The 24718-nt window shown below is 40.6% G+C and overlaps 2 protein-coding genes across 2 annotated transcripts in view; one reads left to right on the top strand and one right to left on the bottom strand.

Annotated features, from left to right (window-relative positions):
• Window positions 1–24718, bottom strand: part of LOC145453227 (BCL2/adenovirus E1B 19 kDa protein-interacting protein 2-like) — a 213560-nt gene that overhangs the window by 33998 nt on the left and 154844 nt on the right. The gene's annotated exons all lie outside the window — the stretch shown is intronic.
• Window positions 365–14611, top strand: LOC145453217 (uncharacterized). Its single transcript, XM_080331199.1, has 11 exons — window positions 365–395; window positions 529–613; window positions 2734–2905; window positions 3505–3684; window positions 4498–4563; window positions 6038–6195; window positions 7627–7760; window positions 8064–8132; window positions 9543–9815; window positions 11990–12187; window positions 13614–14611. The coding sequence occupies exons 1-11, from the start codon at window positions 381–383 to the stop codon at window positions 13722–13724; spliced, it is 1461 nt and encodes a 486-aa protein (XP_080187325.1). The 5' UTR covers window positions 365–380; the 3' UTR covers window positions 13725–14611.

The raw sequence follows: 24718 nt of genomic DNA, 5'->3' as shown, positions 1-24718 counted from the left end.
AAGGTTGATGTGAGTGCTGGTAGTTTGACTTATTCATGCGATCTCTGCGTTTTGTCGTAGAACCTCAGTAGGGCATATTATAAAATAACGATCCTCTTCAATTGAATTATGGCTTTGAGATTATTGACCCGTCGGGCGAATGAACATGGACTTCGGTACGGTACTTCGCTTTATCCGTCTGTAAAAATCAATAACCGAGAATACCTTGGATTCGAAAAGTCGCATTCCTTGTGTTTGTTCCGTTGGGTAGCGAAGGTCCATCGTCTATGCCAGAGACGGTGAATAATTATAGCAAATTTATTGTTGGACAGATTAAGATATATTTTATATGTTGTAATACTGGTGGATGTTATTTGAGAACACCATCAAGGATCGTAATCATGGCTACTCACATGGTAAGTTATTGCATTGACTTACTGAATCTGTTGAATTCTGATACATGATACAATCTTTTTATAGAGGTTAATTATATTTTAAAATTTGTTTGGAAGGAGAGATTATGATACCATAAATTCGTTTTATTTTCAGGAGGACCCTACGTTGGAAAGAGAGTACAAGGGTCACAGAGACACAGTTACATGCTGTGATTTCAACCCGAACATGAAGCAACTTGGTTAGTATGCCATTACATGTTTTAGCAGTTGCCGCCTACCGGAATACAGGTTCAAGCCGTTCAACAAGGCATCCACAACCACTGTTTAAAAATTCTCACAATGCACATGGATCTAGGATGTTGCCAGAATAAATATTTATGAGGGTGTGAAATTTTCAAGAATATGACAATGTCAATGCCACTGACTGATTGTGGTTTTCTATCTGGAATAGCATGGAGGGGTGGTGCAAGACTTGGAAAGCCGTACACGGCTATATCCTCACCTTCCTTGTCCAGTGGCATATGCACGTCATGCTCTCATGGTACCGTATGTATATGCACAGATCGTGTGTATGTATTAGAGGTCGACCGATTATCGAGGCCAATATCTGGAAGTTTCCCAATCATCGATATCGATTTATGAATGCCGATATCGCGGCTGATATTATATATCTATAAAAATTCAAAAATATCGGAAATGTAATGCTTCCTGCATTATTATCTACCTCTACTCGTCTGATCTGCAATTTTGTATCACGTTTTGCTCTTTGAGTTATCCCAAATTTCCAAGAATGTGCACAATTAAGCAATACCGTAATCCTTTTCAATTTCAGTTTCAGTTTTCTCGTTTGTTGTTTAGCTTCCTGTGGCATGTAAAAGTTGCCTAATATATAATAATTTTGGCGAAATTTTTCTCTGAACCTTCCATATCAGTATCGGCCTATGACATCGGTTATCGGCCTTGTGAGTGTGTCGGTAATCGGTATCGGCCTGCGAAAATCAATATCGGTCGACCTCTAGTATGTATATCATGATTTGGTGTATATGCTGCAAAAACATCGAGGACTAAAATAAACTACATCCTTTCCTATCACCGATCAGTCAAAGAAATCGCATCGCAATGACGGAATTTAAAATTCAAGGTAGTAACAGGTTCCTCATACCCACCCCATTACTACGCTACTTCAGTGTGTATTTCGGGGCTATGGCTCATTAAACATCCGACAAAGTATTATAATTATGATTTGTAGGTAGAATAGGCTACTTCCTGGTAATTTGGCTGAATAGTATTTACCAAATTTTAGCCTAAATCCCTTGTTAACCATCCGTGGAGTTCATATAGTATATTTATGTATTACCAACACAATTAACTTCTCTAATCCCATTTGATTTGCTATAGCCTGAAGACATTTTCAGAACTACCCTGACATTTGTTGGGGCAGCATTATGCAAGCTACATACATTGTCTTGAAAGTTTATGTAGTCCCAAGAGAATCGCGATGTGATGGAATATCGAGTTTACCCTTTTGAGATTACACATCATAATTTGTCACGCTTTTCCTTCCCTTTCACACTTTCTTCAGGAAATTCATTGAAATTTATACCTTAACAATGTTCCCCGGCTTAACAATTAAAGTTTGTGATATAGAGATTAATCGTAGTTCGCTACAAAAATTATTTTCTACCTATTTAGATTCGAAATTTGGTGCTGCACCGGATAAGCACTCCTACCGTTCATTGTCGTTAGCAATAAACCAATCATCATAGATAATATGAATAATAGTAACTACATTGCATTTACGATTACCCGGTAATCACAATTTTCTTCAAATTGTTCTAGCTATAAAATGTTGCAATGCATAAAACCCGGGAGCTCCAGACAGTTCAATATAGCTATAAGTTTGAGTTCCGATCGGTTGACCTACAAAAGTGACATGGTAAAACATATAGGACTATATTGAAATTTTTAATGTTTGAGTTTGCAAATCATAAGGGTTTAAAACTGGTTTCATGTCGAACCTCAATTGAGCGAATGTCAAAAATCACGGCCAGCCATATGACTCCGATTTCCAGTGAAATATTCTGCTGCACATTTTAACTTACGGTCATTGAATTTTGAACAAAAATCGATTTGAACTTTACTGCGGCCGCGTTTCTTGCTAGTGTTCCAAGACTGATGCCGCTCGCTAAACTTGATTGCTATCAAAGCCCTATTTTAATTATATAAAGCCTATGGGAGACGTTTGATAGCGATATTTTAATTGCAATATGTGACAAGTAACCAACCATCACAATCCCCTTACCTTCTAGTTCATCGGACTGCATCCTAAACTCATCAACTTCTATTCAATGAATTTTAGCTACGGGATCGATGGACACCTGCTTGATGGTATGGAATTTTAAGCCGAAAATGAGGTCCTATCGATTTGTCGGACACAAAGACGCAGTATTGTCGTGTCAATTCTCACCTTCTGGACATCTCGTCGCGTCCGCCTCGAGAGATAAGACGGTCAGACTCTGGATACCGAGTGTGTAAGTGATGTCTTGTCGGAGATACCAGTATCGAGAACTAGATACTGCCCAGTCTTTTTTACCATACGGTAGTCATCAACGATGCTGCTGACTGACATACACTAAAATGGTGACATTGTGAGTCTGGTCCAAACTATTACCGTAAATCTAGAAGTGAAAATCGACTTTTCTAAGAGCTCTTCGATCGAACAGTATCATCATGAAGCGGTTTGACTTTCCCTGTATTTCTCAAGAGACAACATTCGCGATTGCAATCCTTTTGACTACGTGACCAAGCGCTGCTAATATTCAAATGCCCATTGGTCTATATTAGCTGGTGGCTTACCATGTATTATCTCTTTGAAATCATGCAGATTGATCTGCAGAACTAGTATCTTCATGTCAGAATTCTGAGAAGTAACAAGGCCGAGTGATTTTCCTTTATACTAGCATACTTTCACAAAGGATGCTGCAAGTAGATTGCTTTGTTATTGACCAGCTCCAATAATTATTGTCAGCAATTGTCATTCTTGGTTTCCCTCACTCCGGACGGAAGTATTGTTGCTTCATTATGACTTTCCATGTGGAAATGAGTTATATTTTATAATATTACTCTTTAGAAAAGGCGAATCCACAGTATTCAAAGCCCACACGGCTACAGTCAGAAGTGTGCACTTTTCAAGCGACGGCATGTCATTGCTGACGGCTTCCGACGACAAAACTATTAAAATGTGGACAGTACATCGGCAGAAATTTCAATTTTCTTTAAATCAACACATGAACTGGGTGCGATCTGCTCGGTAAGTGATTTTTTTTGTCAGCCTTCGACAAATTAGGGACAGATCCCCCCGTCTCCGCTATGCATCAAGTATTCAAGTTAGAAATAATCATAAATTTAGAAGCGTTGTAAATGCTATCGTTATAATATAAGGTATGGTAGAAGTTTTTTCAATGTTGGCTATGTAAATCAGAGAGAATTGGTTGCAACATATATATTATTGACTCGAAAATTTCCATTAGCCAGCATAAGATACTGAGATTCAACAACACTATATTGGTGCCACAGGAAAATGAGTTGATGGCATGAATATGATCACCATTTATAGGGGTTGAAGCCGATTGCATTGTTACGTTGTCAATATTATTTTACTAATTTTTGGAGTTTGAATATCACTCGATATACCAAGATCCAACACATTCAAATCTGAATCAGGGCACAACTGCTACTAGAATTCGTGGCTGTTACTGTTGTCTGTCGGGACCCAAGTATAACACCATTATGATACTAAGATTGTTGATCGCATTTCGCACCATCACCCTATTTGTCTTACGCCTACTGTTTTTACGTGGAAAGTTGCTATAGCCAGGGTCAAGTGATTTTAAATAGCGATCTTATAGTGGCAAACACATTTTGAATAATTAGTTTCCAAGCTGCCATCATAAACATTAAGTTCAGTGACAAAAGGTCGACCGATAAATTCTGATCTCCACTCATCGTATTATGTGAGGTACTTGTACGGCTTTTAATGATACCTATCGACCATACGTCGCGTGCTAGACTATCACACTTGACGTATGGCACTTGTCGATTGAGTTTGTGTTCTTGTTTTTAGATTCTCCCCGGACAACCGATTAATCGTGTCTGGCAGTGACGATAAAACGGTTAAACTTTGGGACAGGTGCGTGTCTTTCAAGCTGTATTGCTGATTTTCTGTGCGGTAGTCCCCTCCCATTGTGGCGAAAACTTCTTCGACTTAAATTGGAATTTCGGTGACGTAGTAAGCGCTCGAGTTTGAATAATTCACAAAGATTGATTTGGAATGATATCTCCAATACTATCACTTACAAGTTGATGCAAACCTCTCCGCTAAGCGCTAACTAATATCACCTATCTGGCAAATGTTGAGTTGTGTGAAGTATTTCTATATTTTCTCCCTTGGTTGAGTCAAGTTAGTGCTATTCTCACCTGTGAGTTTGTGAAATGCACTGAATTGGGTGAGAATTAGTCGATGGTTCGGCGTCGTGCTTTGCCGGTACCTATTTGCATTGTTCTGGTTTTAAAGAGTCATTGTCATTCTGATCACACCTTCCCCATGCATAAATCACGTAAATTGTCCTGTCCCAATCAATATATTTATTCCCTCGAGGGGACTACGCCATGGCAACAGTTATGGTCATTCATTTTCAAATGTAATATACCGTGTTAATTCAATGACCTGTGTCATCTACCTTCCGCATTAACAAGTTGTATCCGCATATGATAAATTATTAATGTCGGATTTCAGATCTCTGACAGTTTCTGGTCACTGGTAAATGTCTGTGAATTTGAAACTTGGTGACAATTTTTCGTCTGTAGTGTGATATGCTTTGGGCTCTGTAGGAAAGAATATTCCGTGCATGAGTTGCCGCGTCTTGCTCAATTTGATGATTACAAGTTTCGTCAGACTTTAAGATATTTTATACATTGGAAGGTTCTTTTTTACGTCGGGTGATGTAAAATTGCATTTGTAACCCATTGTCAATGAGTAATGCTGGTGCAGAATAATATTGATGTTAATTGAATTTGTTGATATTTTATTTATCTCAAGGCCGTATAGAATACGATAGATCATACGAGTTCAAGATTAGTGCCAAGACGGTAAAATCTTGATAGATTTCAAGGCTATTTCCAAATTTAAATAACTAGAGACATGGTATTCATTTAACCCAGATAGCTCAAAGTAGAAGTAACGATTTCGAAGATTTGTAAACTACTGAAAATGGAAATCGAAAATGATGATCTGGCAAGTAGCCAAGTAATTTCAGAACGTAGAAATGGTCGGGGGTCGCATATTTCTAGCAAGCAGTTTAGGTAGAAGTCTGCCACTGGAGGAAGTAGTGCAAGCAGGCAACGTCTACTCGTGTACTCCGAAATAGTAGAAGTACTTCTTTAATACAACCAAATACTCCTGCCGTTTTTCCTTACCCTTACTTGGGACTGTGGGAGACACTAGGGAGGGAGGATAGCAATTTCCAGTTTCCTTGCAACACGTTTCTTTCTCTACTGTGATATATATTTCCGTTCGGTAAGGCTTTCGGAAAAGTATTTCATCCTTTGATACGCTTAATAAATAAAGGATAACGCAGATGTTTGTTTGATTACCACGCTCACAGGACAAGCAAGGAGTGCATTCATACGTTTTTCGAGCACGGAGGCTTCGTCAACCAAGTCGAGTTCCACCCCAGTGGCACTTGCGTCGCGGCAGCTAGCACCGACTCCACCGTTAAGGTTTGGGATATTCGAACCAACAAATTACTTCAGCATTACCAAGGTGAGACGCAGACGCAATGAAATGGGTGTGGTCGGGAAAATATCAAATTATCTTCATCGTGGCGTGTGACTGCGATTATTGCATTTGCTGTCGCTGAAAAGTACTTATTTGAACTTTCCAAGTCATGTATACCAGTGGCTCCTAATTAGAGCCCGACCGATTATCGGCTCGCCGATAATATCGAGTCGATATCACGCTTGGAGAGAAATATCGGTATCGGCCATTGAAGGTGAAAGACGTGAGGACGGTCGATTATAAAAATAAATGGCCAAGCTGCATATTGTGCATACTGCATACAGGGCAGTAGGCGTGTCTATCTGAATATTATAGATAATTAACCACCGTTATGCCCCACTGACTTCGTGGGAATCCCCCTGCAGTAATCGATCACCAAAGACAGAGAGCAGCTGGATGGATAGATGTCTGCAGAAGATTTCAATCAGTAAGAGAAATGAGAACTTCAATCATGCTGGACTGCGACTGACCCTCGTAATGATAGAGAAAAGGGTCGCGTCGAAACATTTCCCGGTTCGGTACCAACAGAGCTAATTATACCAGTAATGTATGAAGTCGTCTGACTGAGGCCTGCTGCTGCAGAGCCACCATGATAGGAAATATGCGAGCATAGAGGGCAAGAAAATCAAGCAAACATGGAATAAAGCCAGTAATTGATACGAAAATTTTTGATTCCATGATGACATTGGCCAATTCTGACAAAAGAGTGTAAAATATTGATCAATTGATTGTTGAAATGCTGGTCAAAGGCCCATGGGGGATGGGTGGAGCAGTTGCAGACGTGAACAATTTGAGTTGTTTTGCACATTTTCATCAGCTATTTGTTAATGATGTGCTGAAGGCTCCAGGTGCATTGCCAGAAGAATATCAATATCAATATTTGGTTAAACCATTGAAGGAAAGATCCCCTGCAAGGGAGCGGTGGAACCGAAATGAAGAAAGATTTCCTGCTGTGCCACTAACTATGCTACCAAGTGAAAGACTGCTCACTGTGTTTAGTACTATATACATCATCTATGGAAGACCACAGAAGTTCACTCCTTGGAGAAAGGGCCGAGAAATTGTGCTTCATGAACTGTAATCTGCAACTGCTGGATTGGTGCTTTTGATACATTTTTATAGTTCCTTGATCATTTATTTCATGTTCAAGCATATCAATGGTTGTAAAGTTGTTGAAAGAAATGCTCTGAGGTGTTAAATATGGGCCTTGAGCTAGATTCCATATCTTTTGAATATCGGCTGAATATATCGGGGTTATCGGTGGAGGTACTGGATATCGGTCTTATCGGTATCGGCTCAGAAATCCAATATCGGTCGGGCTCTACTCCTAATCATGACTGACATTACACATCTGATACATTAGATCACTCAGTCGCTTCACTTTGCACGACCTAAGCCAATGTGGTTTTGCTTCAGTGCACGGCGCTTCTGTCAACTCGTTATCGTTTCATCCTACCGGGAATTATCTGATCTCCGCCTCAAACGATTCCACACTGAAAATATTGGATCTGTTGGAGGGACGGCTGTTCTACACTCTTCACGGCCACCAGGTAATTTCCATCGATGATATTGACGATTCACGCTGTCATCTCCTTTTGATGAAACGTAAGAGAAGTCTTGTAACTCGGCTCCAGTCTTCACTCTTATCTGAGACTTCCACCTCATGAAAAATGTAGGCCTACTAACACTGTCTCTCGTATCGATAAGATTTGACGTGGTGGAAACTCTCAAAATTTGAACAAACATTTTGCTAATGTCGGTGTTTGGTGATACGACAACTGTCAGCCGAAAATATTCGGGTTTATATCGATATGAATATACTGTTCAACTGTTTAATGTCGGTATGTTTTCAGAGCCAGGTGACATCGACGGCGTTTTCACGAAACGGCGAATATTTCGCGTCCGGTGGTTCCGATGAACAAGTACGGTTACGAATCTGAGTTTGTGCTCTACCTTTCTACTTAATCGGTCATCATTTACTGTTCCCGAATCGGCAATTCTTGTGCTTGGGTCATCCGATGGTACATTGTAGCTACACAAATTTGCTCAAAAAGTAAATTTTAGATCTGCCCCTAATTAAGGCCAGGCGCGATGATTTTAGTACGTGTATTCGAGTTGAGTAGTGCAGTGTGAGTCGATTTTCTTGAGTAACGAAAACCATAATATTATTTCACTGCTGGAGTGGAAACCTCAGTTGCGCGTATCTCGGCCTTAAAAAATAATATTCGAGCTTTTGAATTTAAAGCGATCATTAAGGCGATTTTTTTTGACCTAAAAATGGAAGATTTTGACCTAAAAAATCAAAATTTTGACATTTTTTGATCTCATGTATGTAAATTAGGTGTTTACCCACATAATTTTAGAATTCCAGTACTTATCTTCATTTCTGGTTGGAACTGTCTGTCCTTACGAAATAGTTTGGATTGAAAAAAACGTATTTGACTTGAAAACTGACAAATTTTCACGTGGAAGAAACTTTATTTTAACGAAATCTGGACCTATGTAGAATTCCAGTAGTTCCAGAAATAATTAAAATTTGTTGTAGTACAACGAAAGATACTTTCCTACATTCTCGGGTAGAAAGTGTTTGTCCTTACTAAGTAACTTGCCGAGAATGGGGTAAGAGCGTTCAACAGCCGCAGTTGTTGGCTGGTAACAATATTGTTGGTGACACACCGTGTTGCTTCATTCTGACAATGTTGTCTGCATCACAATTTTTCATCATGCGCTTCTTGATGTAAGAACCAATGCCCACGCAGTCTTGCTGCTTTTAGGATATTGCGGTACGTTGAGCATAACACCATGTCAACCTATTTGTTTCATTTGGCCGTTTATGATTCACAATGAGCAGATAATGGGCCGTCTACAACGATATGCTAAAAGCTGTAAAATGTGAAATGATAAGTTCACTGACAGTGCAAACATTAACAATACAAACGAAATGCCGATGGCAAACATTTTTTGACTTCGTAAAGAATTTTGACAATTTTTTGATCTAACGCTACAATTTTGACAAAATTTTGACTTATTTTGATGTGTCAAATGAAAATCGCCCTAGTGATCATATTCATTACTGTCGTGATGTCATAACGGACAGTAGGCTACTCGTCTCAAAGCTTGAAACTCGCCTCAGAACTGAAATACCCGGATAGGCTACTCGATGTGGTTCAACCTGACTCCTAATTTCGAGCTGAAATTCGGCTCGCAAAAAGTTTGTACATGGTTTGCATCTTTTCGAAATTTTCAACTCTGATTGTTTAGATTTAAGTCCATCCCTTATGCCTATTCAAGTTTATTGCGTTGACGTCTTACGACCGACCCTTTCGACACAGGTAATCGTGTGGAAGACGAATTTCGATCAAGTCGATTTCGCCGACAAGCTGCAGGCGACGCAAAAGAAAACGGCCAAACGAGTCCAGTCCCACCCTGACCCCGAGACCGCGGCCTTGCCCGTACACCGGCCACACACTTCCGCCGAGTACTCCCAGAGCTTTCGCGCCACCAGACAGAAGACGGTCGATTCCGTGACATCGCTGCGACCGCACCAGCACGCTAACGGCACAGATGTGATGGACGTAGGGCCGGCTATGTTCTCCGAACCTGTGGTAGGATTTTAACGTCGGCGTTACGCTAGCTAGCTCCGGAATTCCTACCTATGTGTTGGAGGCTTATCTAGACTCCTCATCGTCATACGATTTGTGTAACCGATGTATTTGAAAAATGCCTAAAAGTTGGTCACGCTGTAAACACGGAATCATAATGAAGAATATCGGCCTGGTGTAAGATGACAAATGTAGTGGGGAATACTACATGTGGACCTGTTGCGTAGCTAGCCAAAAAATAAGGCGGGGGGGTGGGATATTTTTCAAATTTAACAATGCAGCGTTAATTGATTAAGGTTAAGTACATGCGTAAATGACCATAACACACTCTCGTGAAGACGATTTTATGCGTATGATAAGCTTGCCGAATGGTCCAGAAGCGCTGTCAATTGGCGAGTCTCTGATTTCTGGCGAATCGAAATGTCCAAGCCAGTTATGGAATCTGTTCTACAGCGGCATTGATTTCGTATGGTTCATACCTTTCTCGCGATGACTACTTTTACTACCTGCTCATGTTATAGTTTCTTCTTCAGTTTTTTTAGACAAAACTATGTAAAATAGTAAATACTTTCGGGATATGCCTGTATCCCTTTTAGGAGTGGAATTGACATGGTTACTTGCAATTCAGTAAAAATTTATGGCGCTTTATACTGTCTTAACGACCCTAATCTTTATAATTGACCATTCGTCATACTAGTTTATGTCCTCACATTCAGTGGTCAATAGCGCACCGAAATTTGTATGTGATTCGCTTTCCTACTTCGTGAGGAAATCGCTATTCACAAATCGGTACAGATTAGAATAATATCTATCTGAATCAGTGGTTCCAAACCTTTTTGACCTTGTGGGCCGGCTAAGGAAATGTTGCGGACCGGGGAGCTTTGAATACTTCAAATTACCGTACGACAAATTCATGCAACTCAAAGTAAAGAATAAAGACTACATATGACACTGTCTTTTTGATATTGGACGCATTATACCAGGGTTGTAACAAAGTCACAAGGATCCAAGTCACACGTCAATCTCCCGTTTATAGTTTTGACGTTTTTCAATTCGCCACCGAGTCAAGTCCGAGTCCAAGTCATTCTGTTCACTGTTCGGTTCAACCCACTTTTTAACTTCACTCGAGTGATATAGAATGGACCACATTCATAATATGTTAATATAATAACAGTTTCTGGCCCTATTTTCCAATTATCAGGACTGACAGACAAAATACCAATAATGTGGTGACTTTACTATTCTTCGAAGTTACTATGAAATATCTGTCTTGGCCGTCCTAATCTCGAGTCACATGACCTGATTCGATTCATGCACAATGCCTCGGGTACAAGTCGAGTCGATACAAAAATTGACTCGAGTCGAGTCATTTATAGCATTTGACAAAATGACTCGAGTCAAGTCCTGCATTATGCGTGGCTCATTAAAGTTTCTGTTAGGCGAAGTCATGTAAAAAACCATCGACTTATTGTTCCGATTCTTTAAAAGAATTGCGACTGTTGCTTGCTACCCACTATTATGCTGCCAAATGTCGCTAATTTATACTGTCGAAAATCGACGAATTTTGGTTAAAAAATCTGCTTAGCTTCTGAGCCTCTTAGCTTTTAAGCAATTTCGTACAACAATTATAGTATTGTCGCGTAAGCCAAGTCCAAAGTACACCATGAACTCATCTTACCACACCATGCAGCAAAACACCTTTTAAATTTCTACATCTATTTAACATAGTATTTTTCATTTATCTAATTAATGTAAAAGCATCCAATTTCTTGCATTTTCGAATTGACATGTGAAATTATAAAATAGTTGGTGGTTCGACAGGAAAGTTGCCAAGGACCGGCGGTTTCGAACCACTGATCTAAATCTATATTTTAATCTACCGTAACTGGCATATGTTAATGCGTGTAGATACGTTAACACCAGCAAGATTATCTGATCCTTGTATCGACATTTGTAGATATGTTTAACCCGATTAATCTTCGTTTAATTTTAGAACATTGTCTGTTTTCAAAACGTCCCTTCTCTCCCCCCTTGCGTTTTACCTCTACCTCCTTTTCTCCCGGCTGGCTACGGGCCTGGTACTTTTACTTTCACTTGAGCAGCAAATCTGATTATTAGACCACCTCTGTCGTACAGATATTGTGATCTTAATCACAATGTGCCACTTACCTTAACAGCGAGAACCCGACGACTTCCCCCCGCCGCCATCCGAGAGGCCCTTCAAATCGCACGGGTTGCGGAGGCAAGAGAATCACCAAGAGGAGGAGCCACGATTTGCGTCTAGCATCACATCGCCTCTCGAAGAGCAGACGGTGCCTCCGAAGATCACGGCGACGCTGGAGCAGATCGTGGGGCAACTGGACATGCTGACTCAGGTCAGCTTTTTGCTGATTGCGTGATTACTGGGACGATTATTTTTTGACCTAAAAACGGAAGATTTTGCACTGAAATACGAATATTTTGACATTTTTTGATATTGAGAAACTTAATTTTGACTAAATTTTGCCCTTAAGTGTTCAAATTAGGCATTGTTGCACATAATGTTATAAATTTACTTTTCTACATTTCTGGTTGGAGCTGTCTGTCCTTATGAAGCAGCTTGGCTCAGCTCAAGTACAAGTGGCTATTTCTTGGGACTACTTCAACATCTACCAACAGTTTTCTGATTTTAATTAGTACTAGGTTTACTTCCTTTGAAATCGCTGCTTCTACTTTTACTGGAGGAGAAATGTATGACATTATTTCTACTTCTACTTCAGTACTAACTTATCAGTCCTACTTTGACCACCCCTCGAAAACAAAAAATAAATAATAAGACCATTAAGACGCATAATTTTCATGGAATGAGTCCGACCATATTCATAATTAAGACAGAACGGTATATTCCTGTCGCTTGAGGCCGTAGTTTAAGGGACAGCTTTGGAACACTACGTTGTTCAAAAATAAACTTTTTCTCCAGATTCCAGGAATTGACTTGTTATATTGTTAGGTTGCCTAAGAAAACGCTGCACACCAAATTTGGCTTGATTTCAATCAGTAAAAGCCGACGCATAGCAAATCGAAATTTTTGAATTTATTATAAAAATTTCAAAATAACTTTAAAAATTTTACTGTCAACCCCATAAAATTGTTAAGTTGCCTAAAAGGACGATGCTTAACAAATTTTTTTCTCAAAATATGGAAATGACTGACTCGACTCGAGTCGATCTGTGTATGGAATGGACTTGGACTCGAGTCATTGAGCATGACTCAAACCAAGTCATATGACTCGAAACTCAGACGGCCAAGACCGACATTTCATTGTAATTTCGAAGAATAGTAAAGTAACCACACTGTTATGATTTCGTTTGTTGGTACTGGTGCTTGAAAATGCGACCTGAAACTGCTAAAAGGGAGGAAAATTAGTATGTTATAAATGCGAACCATTCGATATCACCAAACAGAGTTATAAAAAGTGGGTTTAACGAGACTTTAACTGGAAACTGAGAAGTCAACACAAGGACTTGGACTCGAGTCATACTACCATGACTCGGACTCGACCCTCTGCTCGATGACTTGGACTTGGACTTGACTCGGTGATGATTGAAAATGACTCGAGTCAAAACTATAAATGTGAGGTTGACTTGTGACTCGGAGCCTTGTGACTTGGTTACAACCCAGGGCGAATAGCGCAACATGTCCTCCCTACACCAGGGCGCTGTACACTAGGTCGGCGTTTTGTGTTCAACAACATCGTTTTATTGAGGGCTGACACAGTGCTGTTACGCGACGGCTATTTATCGATGCCTTTTCTCGCCGCAGACCATGACAATATTGGAACAGCGTATGTCAATGACCGAAGACAAGGTAAAGGAATGCCTGGAAAACCAACAGAAACTATCCCTGCAGCTCCGGCAGTCCGATTCGCAGTGAGACGGACGGGGGATTCGACGAAATCGCACCATTTCACAAAGTCTTCGCGTCATCATCGCCATTGTGTATCGTAGACGATAATATGTTACGGCGTACGATTGTGTATCGCGCGGGACCGCTCGTGCTGATTATGTCTCGCAGTGCGGTTATCGATCGCGGACGCGTTTTTGGTAGTTGCTGGAAGTGGCATGCGTGTCACGCCGCGCGTTTGGATCGGTAGTCCTTTATTTGATTTTGAAGCACGTTGGGGTGCTGCTTGTTAGCGCGGCCTGCTGTCTCGTAATTCAGATTTTAACTGTGTTTTATGTCGCCGTATTAGGCGTGATTTATACCAAAAAATGCGCTGTCATAGCATCGAATGCCTACCGCACTGGAATTCTTGACCTGAACATTGTCGTGGTAGTATTGCACCCAAATGGTTCTCAGCAATCATTTTTGCTGGCCATGTGCTTTATCAGCCCTATATTTTCACACCTGACTGACTCGGGCTCTGCGTGGGATAGTGTTATGAAGATATTACGGCTCGGGTTTGTTCCATTAAATTCCTCCGGTTATTCGCTGTAGCTGTAGGTCAAAGACGCTGATCTCCCGCCGTGATTTTCACCGAATCGCTCCGTTGAATCGACGTATGTATTTCTTCATTGCTGGGTTCATTCGAGTCCTACGTCCTGTCGCGGTATGGACATTCTGAATTAATTTGGCGCGAAAAGCAGGCGTAAATAGCATCGCTTGTTATGTAATTTGAGACGTTGCAGAAGCGAGCGTCTGTTGCTCGTATTCTGAATCAGTATATAGCGGTAGTGATCGTTTATTGGTATGTTGGCTTGGAGCTCAAGTTCATTTTGTTTTTCTCTTACTGTACCCTATATCAAGATTATTTTCTAGTAGCGACTGTGTGTTCAGTGTCCGCGTTGGGAGTTGATTGGTAACGTCAGGTGCCTTGCAATATGAAGCCAGTGGCAGACAGGACAGAAGATATATATTACATGGTAGTTGGGGATTCATCCACTGGACTAGTTGCCTGCTACTGCCACTCGGTAGACAAGCATGCAATTGTGCTTGTGAGTCTTGTTCAGGTCTAAGCTAGTGATTCCCTATCTTTTTTGGTCGCGGCCAGTTTCCAATCTGAAAAGGTGCTGTGGACAACCCAATAAGGCCTATTTTTGTTGTAGGCCTATTTTTATTCCCTTAAAAAATAATATTTCTTTAGTGGTAACTACATCCCCATCGCCCATGTAAGATAACACTGCGTTGTATTAACATAAAGTTTTAAATCGTGGTTGCTAAGCTGTGTAGCCTATTTTCTATCGATATTGAATTCATGCGGCCCGCGACCGCTACGAAATTTGAAAAGTGGCCCGCGACCCATCTTGAGTTGGCGACCCCTGCAATAAGGTAAGCCCCTTCGCCCATGCATATTAATTGCTAGATAAGGCCGGCATCGTCGCCCACTCACGGGTGTATTTGGGAAGATTATTACTACAAAACTGACAGCACCTTCGCGAACCCCAGGTTCAAATCCACTACTGTATACCCCCAGCGCTGTAATAAATTATGACCGTTAGGCACTGGCGTAGCAGCATGCGCTGCCGCCCCTGGCTCTCGCTTAAAATGCCGCCCCTAAGTAGACCCAGGGCCGTAACAGCACTTCTCCAGGCCCCCAAAACGTTGGTCTTGCCCCCGCCCCCCATAAGGTGATAAACCTAACCCGAGACCCCCCTTACGCTTTTTATCGCTACTTTTCGTCTAGATTGTGTGTCCGTTCCTGATTCAACTTTACTCGCCTATTTATATCATTCATGATTGAACCGGTCAATATGATGGGGAATTGCATATATTGTGCTATCAATTTTTATCCTCTCTCTGCTTACTTAATCTGATTTACCGGTAGAGCTGAGTGAAAGAGTTTGAAAAGGTAGGACCTGTCAATAGTGTTGGGATCAAGTCACCACCTTCGAGTCACGAGTCATTTCGAGTCATTGCACATTTTGACTCGAGTCAAGCCAAGTCAATCGATTTTCGAAGGTGACTCGAGTCAAGTCAAGTCACTCGATTTTTGGAGGTGACTCCGAGTCAAGTCGAGTCAAGTCCAGTCAAGTCACGAGTCAAGTCACAATTCAAGTCAAGTTGCCTGTTCGAAGTATGAGGCATGGTTACGTCATTGCATTCTGCTAGCTGTCTAAAATACAGATTGAGTGGTCATTGATTTTGAACCGATGAACGAATATAAAGGTAAATGCACACGCAAGAAGGCGCTGTATCGCTCACATATACGTAGAACTGCTAAACTACGTAATTAATTGCATAGCCTTCGTTTATAGTTACCAGCCAAAATAGAGAATAGCGAAACGAATTGATAAGATGCAATACATTACACATATACAAATTGATATGATGCAATTCGAGCCTGCGCCAATGGTTGAGGTCTACATTCGATTTCAATAAAACAAGAGTTTTTGCTAGGGTAAAAACGGAGAACAGAAATATACATTTTACTATTTAATGACATTTCTATACTAGTTTACGACAACGTAAGCTGTAAGCTTCGATCACTTCTGTTGCGGTCAACTTATTTGTGAGAGAACAATGGGGGCTCAATAAAACAAATGATTAGTGGATAATTGGTTGCTTTCACGGGTTCACCAGCGTTTCGCGAACAATCCGAACATATGCAAGATACAATGATTTTTATCGACACCGATAACTTGATGACTTGAAATTGACTCGTTAATTTTGCTCCGAGTCACGAGTCAATCCTCATTTCTGATACGCCGAGTCAAGTCAAGTCAAGTCATTTTAGCAAAGTGACTCGAGTCAAGTCAAGTCAAGTCATACGAAAAAGGTGACTCGAGTCAAGTCATGACTCGAGTCATCCCCACACTGATAATAATTAAACATCTTCGGGCGGGTGGATCCGTTGGTATGACTTCATTACGTAGGCCTAATGTTATTTCGCCAATTCCTGTCTGCTATATAAAAATAGAGAAATATAGAATCGCCCAAACGTACTAAACTATAGGATCACACGATTTCAAATTGTTATTTTTTCACTGGCTTATAATTTTTCCGTGCGGGATGGTATCTGTCTTGTGAGGTTCAGATTGCCAAGACAGGAACATTCGACGCCCGTCATTTAAGCGCCTATGAAGAATTAAACCTACATGTATTTTGTATAGGCCTATATGACGAAGTGTTCGGTCAACATAGCTATCTCGGTCTGCTTTACCAAATCGTAACCCAAAGTATAGATCACTAACCTGCGGATAGATGAGCTACTTAGTTGTCACACTTGAATACCCAGACAAGCCTACTGCTGAGACAGCTAAAAACAGCATAATTGGTCATGTTCATCCTATATAGTTGGCCAGGCCCTCCGAGCGCTCAAATTTAATAATACTGATCTTAATCGAAAGCTATAGTTGCCCTGATTCCGGAAATACAGTTTCAATGCTGGTTTGAAAATCGGCATTTTTCCGAATAATCGCTCTATATAATTTCCATTATCATGGCCAATTGGTCATTGTGTTGTGTTGTGGGGCTCCGATTGTTAGGAACAATCGGCCTTGACGGCTATTTTGGAGTGGTTCCATTGCCATGTTAACATATGCGGAATCAGCGCGACACTAGCTTTCGATTGAGACTAGTTTGATTAAATTTCAGCTCACGGGGCGCCAGCTATAGGACTACCAATTACGCTGCTTTTAGCCGGCTGTGTACAGTAGACTGTGCAGTGTGCAGCCTCATTTTGCCGCCCCCTTGGAGCCTGCCGCCCCTGGCGCAGAGCCAGAACCGCTAAGTGGCTGCTACGCCACTGCCGTTAGGTAGAAAAGCTCTGTTCCAAGCCTATTCAGACAGCGCGGTTGACACGGTTAGTCACTTGTGTTCTCCGCTCCCATCAAATTTTGAGATTATGACTTTATTCCCAAGTTGAAAATCCTATGCTGCACCAAGTTTCTGGATAGTCTTATTTATCTCAGTGTTGGAGAGAGCTGATGATCATGCAAAGTAGCGAGACAGCTGGAACATCCAATGAATTTCCTCTTCGAGTCCGTCCTAGGTCGATTCCGGAATCCTACCTAAGTGTCGTAGGTTTATCTATAACCCAGTGGCTCTTAACCTTTTTTCCTCCAGCGCCCCCTTTCAAAAATTGCCTGAGTCTTATGCGCCCCCCTAGTTTAAGGACTATAGTAAAAACAATGGGTAAGTGGTCGAAGTCCGCTTTCGGGGTGGGACTTCACTATTTGACCACTCGACTAATTAACGGTATAATTGTATGTGCTATTTTCGGGATCAAATCCAGGTTGTTATAACAACCATCGGGTAAGGCATACGGGCTCATAGTATTTGGTTCGAGGTCGATGTACACATCCCGAATTCTCTTCTGCGATTGGCAATACCGGGAAGTTGATTGTATTGGGTTGTTTTATTGCTTTGTGTGACTACTAAATCAACTGAAAATGTGGTAGAGATCTTTGCTCACATTAAATTTAGTAGGCTACTGCATCAATCTCTTAACTTTAACATGAATGTGGCAACAACACTATAAGCAGTATCATCCTTTACGATACGATGAAAAATATTCTAACGATTTAATTTTGTAGCTCTCAAATACAAATATATTTAGTTGATCAATTTGGCCAAAAAACTTCAAAACATCTTTAATGTACAAAGGGCATCGCTCTCAAAAGTTGTACAGTACAGTGCCTGTTTGATTTCGACACGCAGTGCGCTGCGGGATAGGCTACAATAACTAGTTCAAAACATTTTGTGGAAAATAAGCCGAGTTATCAGCATCAGTTTATTAATATGTTCATCATTTCAAAACAACACAAAACTGCGATACAATGAAAAGATAGGAAGGTGTCGAAACGACTTGGAGTAGCTAGCGTGACGCGAGTGTTTTAACGAGAAATTGGCAATCCAAAATTACGCCAAATTCATTTTACATGAATTAAAATAAACCACTGCATTCATGGAAACATCGTCGGTGGATATTTCGCGATGAGCGCAACGAATTGACAGATTGAATTTAAGTTTGCAATGAGAATTCGGGGATATGTAGAATAATTGTTCTACTATATAACCATATATGCTTACTACACCATCTACTGCGAGAACATTTTCTTCAGCCCCCCCCCCCCCCATACCGCCCCCCACAGCCCAGGGCCCCCTATATCGCCCCCTGAGCGTTTCCGCCTTCTTCAAAATCTAAATCGCCACCTGGGGGCGCTGGAGACACGATCCGCGTATCAGTGTTGGGATCAAGTCACTACCTTCGAGTCACGAGTCATATTGCACATTTTGACTCGAAGGTGACTCAAGTCAAGTCACGAGTCAAGTCACAATTCAAGTCAAATTGAATTTTCGAAGTATGATTGATGATTCAAAGTCATTACATTTTGCTAGCTGTGTGATTGACAAGTTAATTGGCCATGGCCATCTATCTTGAATCAAATAAGTTATATGAAGTTAAATAGACCGCATGCAAAAATGCGTTGTATCTCTTACGCACACGTAGAACTGCTAATAAAATACGCGAATAACCGAATAGCTACACTACATGCTACAGTCTGTTATTATCAGCCAAAATCGAGTATCGAATGCTAAGCCTCGAGAAGATAAACATATTGATATGGTACAACACACTACCCATCTGCACATCCGTGAGAATATGCACGCATACACTTTAATCGTTCGATTTAAATCATACAAAAGGGTTAGTAGAGGTGAGCACTGCGCATTGTTAGCACTGAGCCGTCTAAGAAACAAAGATACGTTGCTATTAGATTATTATTAGAGGTCGACCTATATTGATTTTTGCAGGCCGATACCGATTATCGACACAATCACAAGGCCGATAACCGGTATCATAGGCCGATATTAATATAGAAGGAGAAGAAAACCATTTCGACAAAAATATTATGTATTAGGCATGATGGCACTTATACATGCCACAGAAAGCTGAACAATAAACGAGAAAAACTGAAATTAAAAAGAATTAATCCTTAACTGTGCATATTCATTGAAATTTGGGATAACCCAAAAAGCAAAACGTAATACAGAATTGCAGATCAGTCCAGTAGAGGTATATTGTAATGCAGGAAGCATAGTTTCCCTGCATGCTCACCCAGTTAAACTCATCCCGCAAGGGTAAATCTGTCACGTACAGCCCTTTGCGTCGTCGATTTCTTGAGATTGAGAACACGCAGCATTTAGTTTCCAATATTTTTGAATCTTTTATATATATAAAATATCGGCCGCGATTCATGCCTTCATAGGAAGTTTGGTTGTGGCGTTCACAAAACCATTGTCAAGAAGTAAACGTCTGTGACGTCGAAGTGGAAAACTCGGAGTTGATGTCTGCGGTGTGATCTCTTCCGCCACATGATGTGATGTCATAAATGTCATAAACAACTTTGTGACTTAGATATTCGATTATTGAGGCCAAAGAACATCAGACGCATGTAGCAGCCAGATTCGCAATGTAATAGCAAAGCAACTGGATAATATCCGAAGCAAAACGTAAGTATGGTAAAATTATGTCATTACGTACCGTACTTTTGCGAAAATATCGTTTCGAACCATATTGTTCTCCAAAATCCAATAGTACCGTATCGTACCAATTACTGAGTGATATTGGACCTGGTTGTCCGACATATGAGAATGAGTATGCCACACTATGAAAAACGACATATCAGCATGCGTTAATTTACTGAATTTAGCATGAGGTTTCACAACCCATAAACTTACCATCACCCACACAGCGCCGAAATCAACCCTTATATATTCAAACCCCAAACCTCGCTCTAACCCAATCTTCAATCTAAACCAGTGGTTCTCAGCCTCCTGTCCCCGCAAGGTGGGGCACAGTGGATACAAATGCACAATGGTACATTGTTATTTTTTTTTAAACCCGAAAGGCAGAAAATACATCGCTTCGATGATTTAGTAGTGTCATATCAGCCGCAATCCTGATGTGTTTGAATTAGCCAGGGTCGCCGTCTTGTTGATAAGATGACGAGTTGCTTGATTTTGCTAACCTGCGTAAATTTACATCGCTACCTTTATATTGTTTTTGCGGTGGGTATATCTAGTTTGTTGTGCTTGAAATTAGTACACAGCTTAGACAGAGTCGTTATTGGTCGCCCTGTATGCTAATTTGGGCACAGGATTGGGATTTTAAACTTTATGTTGGGGGAGGTGGGTTCCACTGAAGAAGTGCGTGGGCACATTGGGACAATTCGGCTGGGGCACATTGGTCCTTTGGTATCCAAAGGCAGATTTTACAAAATATATAAAAATTAACAGAAGAGTGCGTAAGCAAGATTGTTATCAAAACTTCATTAGAAAAACATTCTTAAGTGTCACGCTATAAATGGAGGACATTCAGGTTATTTTGCCACCCCTTATAAAATCAATGTGGATCGACCAACAGGCAGCGAACTTTATTCAAGTTTCATTCTGATTCCAAACTTCGGGATGTAAACTAAAATAGGTCTATGGACTGGACACCTGCCGATCTATTCTTTTCTATGACAGTTCTCAGTTTCTTGTTACTGATGCGGTGTTAAATTTTCAATACTGTCCCATTTTCCCCACCGCTTGGCCCATTGTGCCCCAGCTATGGATCACAATGCGATAAAAAGGTACGTTTTTTCAAGTGACTGTGCTTTCGTTATTTCTTCATATTTTCAAATCATTTTTTTAAAATATGCGTTTTATGTTCATTGTTCATCCATCGTTTTGCTAAAGTTCATTGGTGTTTTGGAATTCGCAACATAATTATGACTAAAATGACCCATTGCGACCCACCTTCTCCGACATGTTAGATGGAATTATTGATAATTCGAAAAAGAATTATAATGTGCAAGAAAATGCTTCTTAGTTGAGGATTATTCGAGAACCAAACTGACCTATGTCGAAAATGGAGGTTGCTCTTATTTTGAGTAACTAAAAATTATCTGATACCTCAACTATATGCATATCGATATCCCAGGAGCTCACTGTAAGTATATAGATTGTGTGAGCATGACTACTATGGGAAATCTTCTTTTTCGATGTTTTCAGTTGCTGGTTTGTGACATGGCGCAGTTTTATTTTCCAGCGACGGTATATCCTTATTGCTGTCCTCGTGTTAACTTTCTGCGAACTCTTAACGAGCATCTGTGCATATCGAGTTAGACAAAAGTTTAGTTTAGCCGACGGCTGATGGATTTTGACTTCCTATACTTTACTCAGTTAACTGCAACCGCTAAAATGAATGGAGTTTGTCAACGACAATTTCTGCGATCTAGTGGTACAGACTTTCTGATATGAGAATTACCAGAGTTCCCCGGAGAGGTAATAAAATTTCATTTGGAATCGCCCCACACTCGAGATAGGCCATCAATTATTTAAGCGATCGGAATACATAACACTGACGGCACTCACTTCACCGTTGACTGGCAGGAGTCGAACAGTTCGAATGTTCTACTCAACATTCGCGTCATTGTTAAGGTTGATTGATGGAGACCTTCTAAGAAAACGATATTTACTTCGAACCTCGTCAATTATTCCGGATAAAATGAACTTGAGCACAAGTACCGCGCACGTTCACGGCGAACTAGAATACATAAATGTATATTTCTCGTTTCGCTATAAATAGCGCTATCAAATTGTTCCTATATATCAGGGGTGGGCAAATTGCGGTTCACTAATTATTTTTCCCTGTGAGAGAATGCCGCGAGGTCAAAAAGACTTAAAGCAACTGCTTCTACCATTGTCATTTTACTAGAAAGGTTTAACCCGACTATAAATTGATGCATTCAGTCGCGAATTATCAATATGCGTATTGTTTTCGTGTTGTTTCTTTCCTTATAGTTAACGTAACACTTTGAACTTTGCAATTGAACTCTCGAATCGAGTTCACATTAACGTTACACCTGCAACAATGGTGCATCGTCATCAATCAATGATAAATCATTTTGTTCAACAATGAACTTGATAATTAATCACGGTAGCGCAGGTTACGATCATTTCCGGGCTAACAATGGTGAATATACGGCTCGCTTCCCATTTTTATTGTAAAGGTTAGCAATAACTGCAGAGTTTGGCCACGAAAATGTCGTTGAGCGATAATTACGAGACATAAAAGTATGAACAGGAAAATAGAACTTTTAAAATAGAATGGAAGAAAGAGTTTGCATTCAGTGATAATGGAAGTAAGCCTTTTCGCCTTATCTCTCAAGATTCGCTCATTAATTACAAAACTAGAACCCCGAAACGTCATCACTTTGCCACCATATGATTACCGAGCTGAATTCTTCCTTGAATGCTAAGCAGCACCGGATGGAACTGCTCCGCACTGCTTTACATTTCATATCAGCCTGATTTCAAACGGGGGCGAGCTCGAAGGGGGCACAAAATTATTTCGTTAATTATAGTTTTTTGGAAATTTATGCAACTTTAACAAAAATTTTCGCGCTCGGCGCGATTTAGTGTTGCCGAATGTCTAGATTATTGCGTACTCCCTTCATACAAATGGGCATTTCGGCGTCGGCCATTACCACGCTATGACGCACCAAGACAAATACAATTTCAGACCATGCAACATGCGCCTCCAAGAAGTGTGCCGGGGTTACCTGGGCCGAAATGGACTACCCTTATGCTGACCGAAAACTTCGATATATATACTTAGGCCTTGTCCATAGGTGCCTAAATAGCTGTAACAGCATCATGTAATGAAGTTATTATACCGCCCGAATATGTTTAAATATTATTTACGGGCCCTGCAGTTTCCGAGACACCTTATTCAGCTCTACCGGGAAATCTGATTACGTGAGCAGGGAGGATGAAAATTAATAGCAACATATATGCATTCCCGATGATATTGACCTATTCAATCATGAATTGTTGAATATTTTCGCGCTTCGCGCGTTTAGGCGAAGTAATGCGTCTCACTAGACAGTACGATAAATGTCGGCTACAAGTCGCTGCAAACACGACTAACCTGTGGGGGGCTGACGAAGTGCTGTTACGGTCCTGCGTACCATATCAGACCACACAATATAATAAACTTCAATTGATAGCCTTCATTTCATTGTGGTAGAATAAATGCGTATTTTTCTTAATATTTGAGTTGTGCCTCCTTTAAAACCAGTTTACTCGTTTACTTTCCGTTAAGTTGACCTTTTGTTTTAGTCACTTCGCATCATATGCAGAATAAGCCGCCTTTAAGGGCATTTTTGAACCGTGTTAAATATATCTCAATGGACGTTCGAACCTTTTCGCCCCCCAATCGCCCCCTTGTTTCTCATAATTGCCAACTAGGGGCGATATCGCCCGTGTTCAGAACCCCTGACCTAGACCTTCATTCCTCTAACCTGCCGCGAAGACCGTATTAGATAGGGTTACCATATTTCGGAATCGGGAAAGGCGGACCCTTTTTCAAAATTTTCAGACTTTCAGAGGACGTATGGTAACCTAGTATTCGATCATTCGGTAAATAGCTGACCTAGCAGACTGACTTACCACACGCAACGCGAAAATAAAACTTTTGAATTAGCCAAAAAGTAAATCAGTCGAATCACAAAAAAACGTCATGCTTGATAAACGTCACAAGATGCTATACGCGGTTGCTTTGGTAAAGATGGCGCCGGTCGTTTCATGATAGGCGCTGTGGTTGTAACTCTTTGCTCCAGCCAAGAACAGCACTTCATCCGTGGGTCAATCGTTAGACTAGTCCCAGATATAATTGGAATGTTATACAAATTAAAGCAGGTTAAATTGATTTCACAGCATTTTACGCAGTGCATTGTTGGTGTCTTACTTTTCAGTACTACACAGTACACAAACATTCTAGCAATTTACCATAGTAGACCACTAATTTTAACTAATAGACAATGCCCGATTTAGCATATTTCGGTAAGATTATTTTAGTGATGGACTTCACGAAATCATTTCAACCCAGTTCCGTATTTCCATTAAACCTCTTTCTAATAGTTTTGAACTGTTAA

The sequence above is a fragment of the Botryllus schlosseri genome, chromosome 13, assembly GCF_051294905.1.
Source record: "Botryllus schlosseri isolate E-star chromosome 13, Bs_hap1, whole genome shotgun sequence".
In the NCBI taxonomy this organism is placed as follows: domain Eukaryota; kingdom Metazoa; phylum Chordata; class Ascidiacea; order Stolidobranchia; family Styelidae; genus Botryllus; species Botryllus schlosseri.
This window is presented reverse-complemented; position numbering and strand designations above follow the sequence as displayed.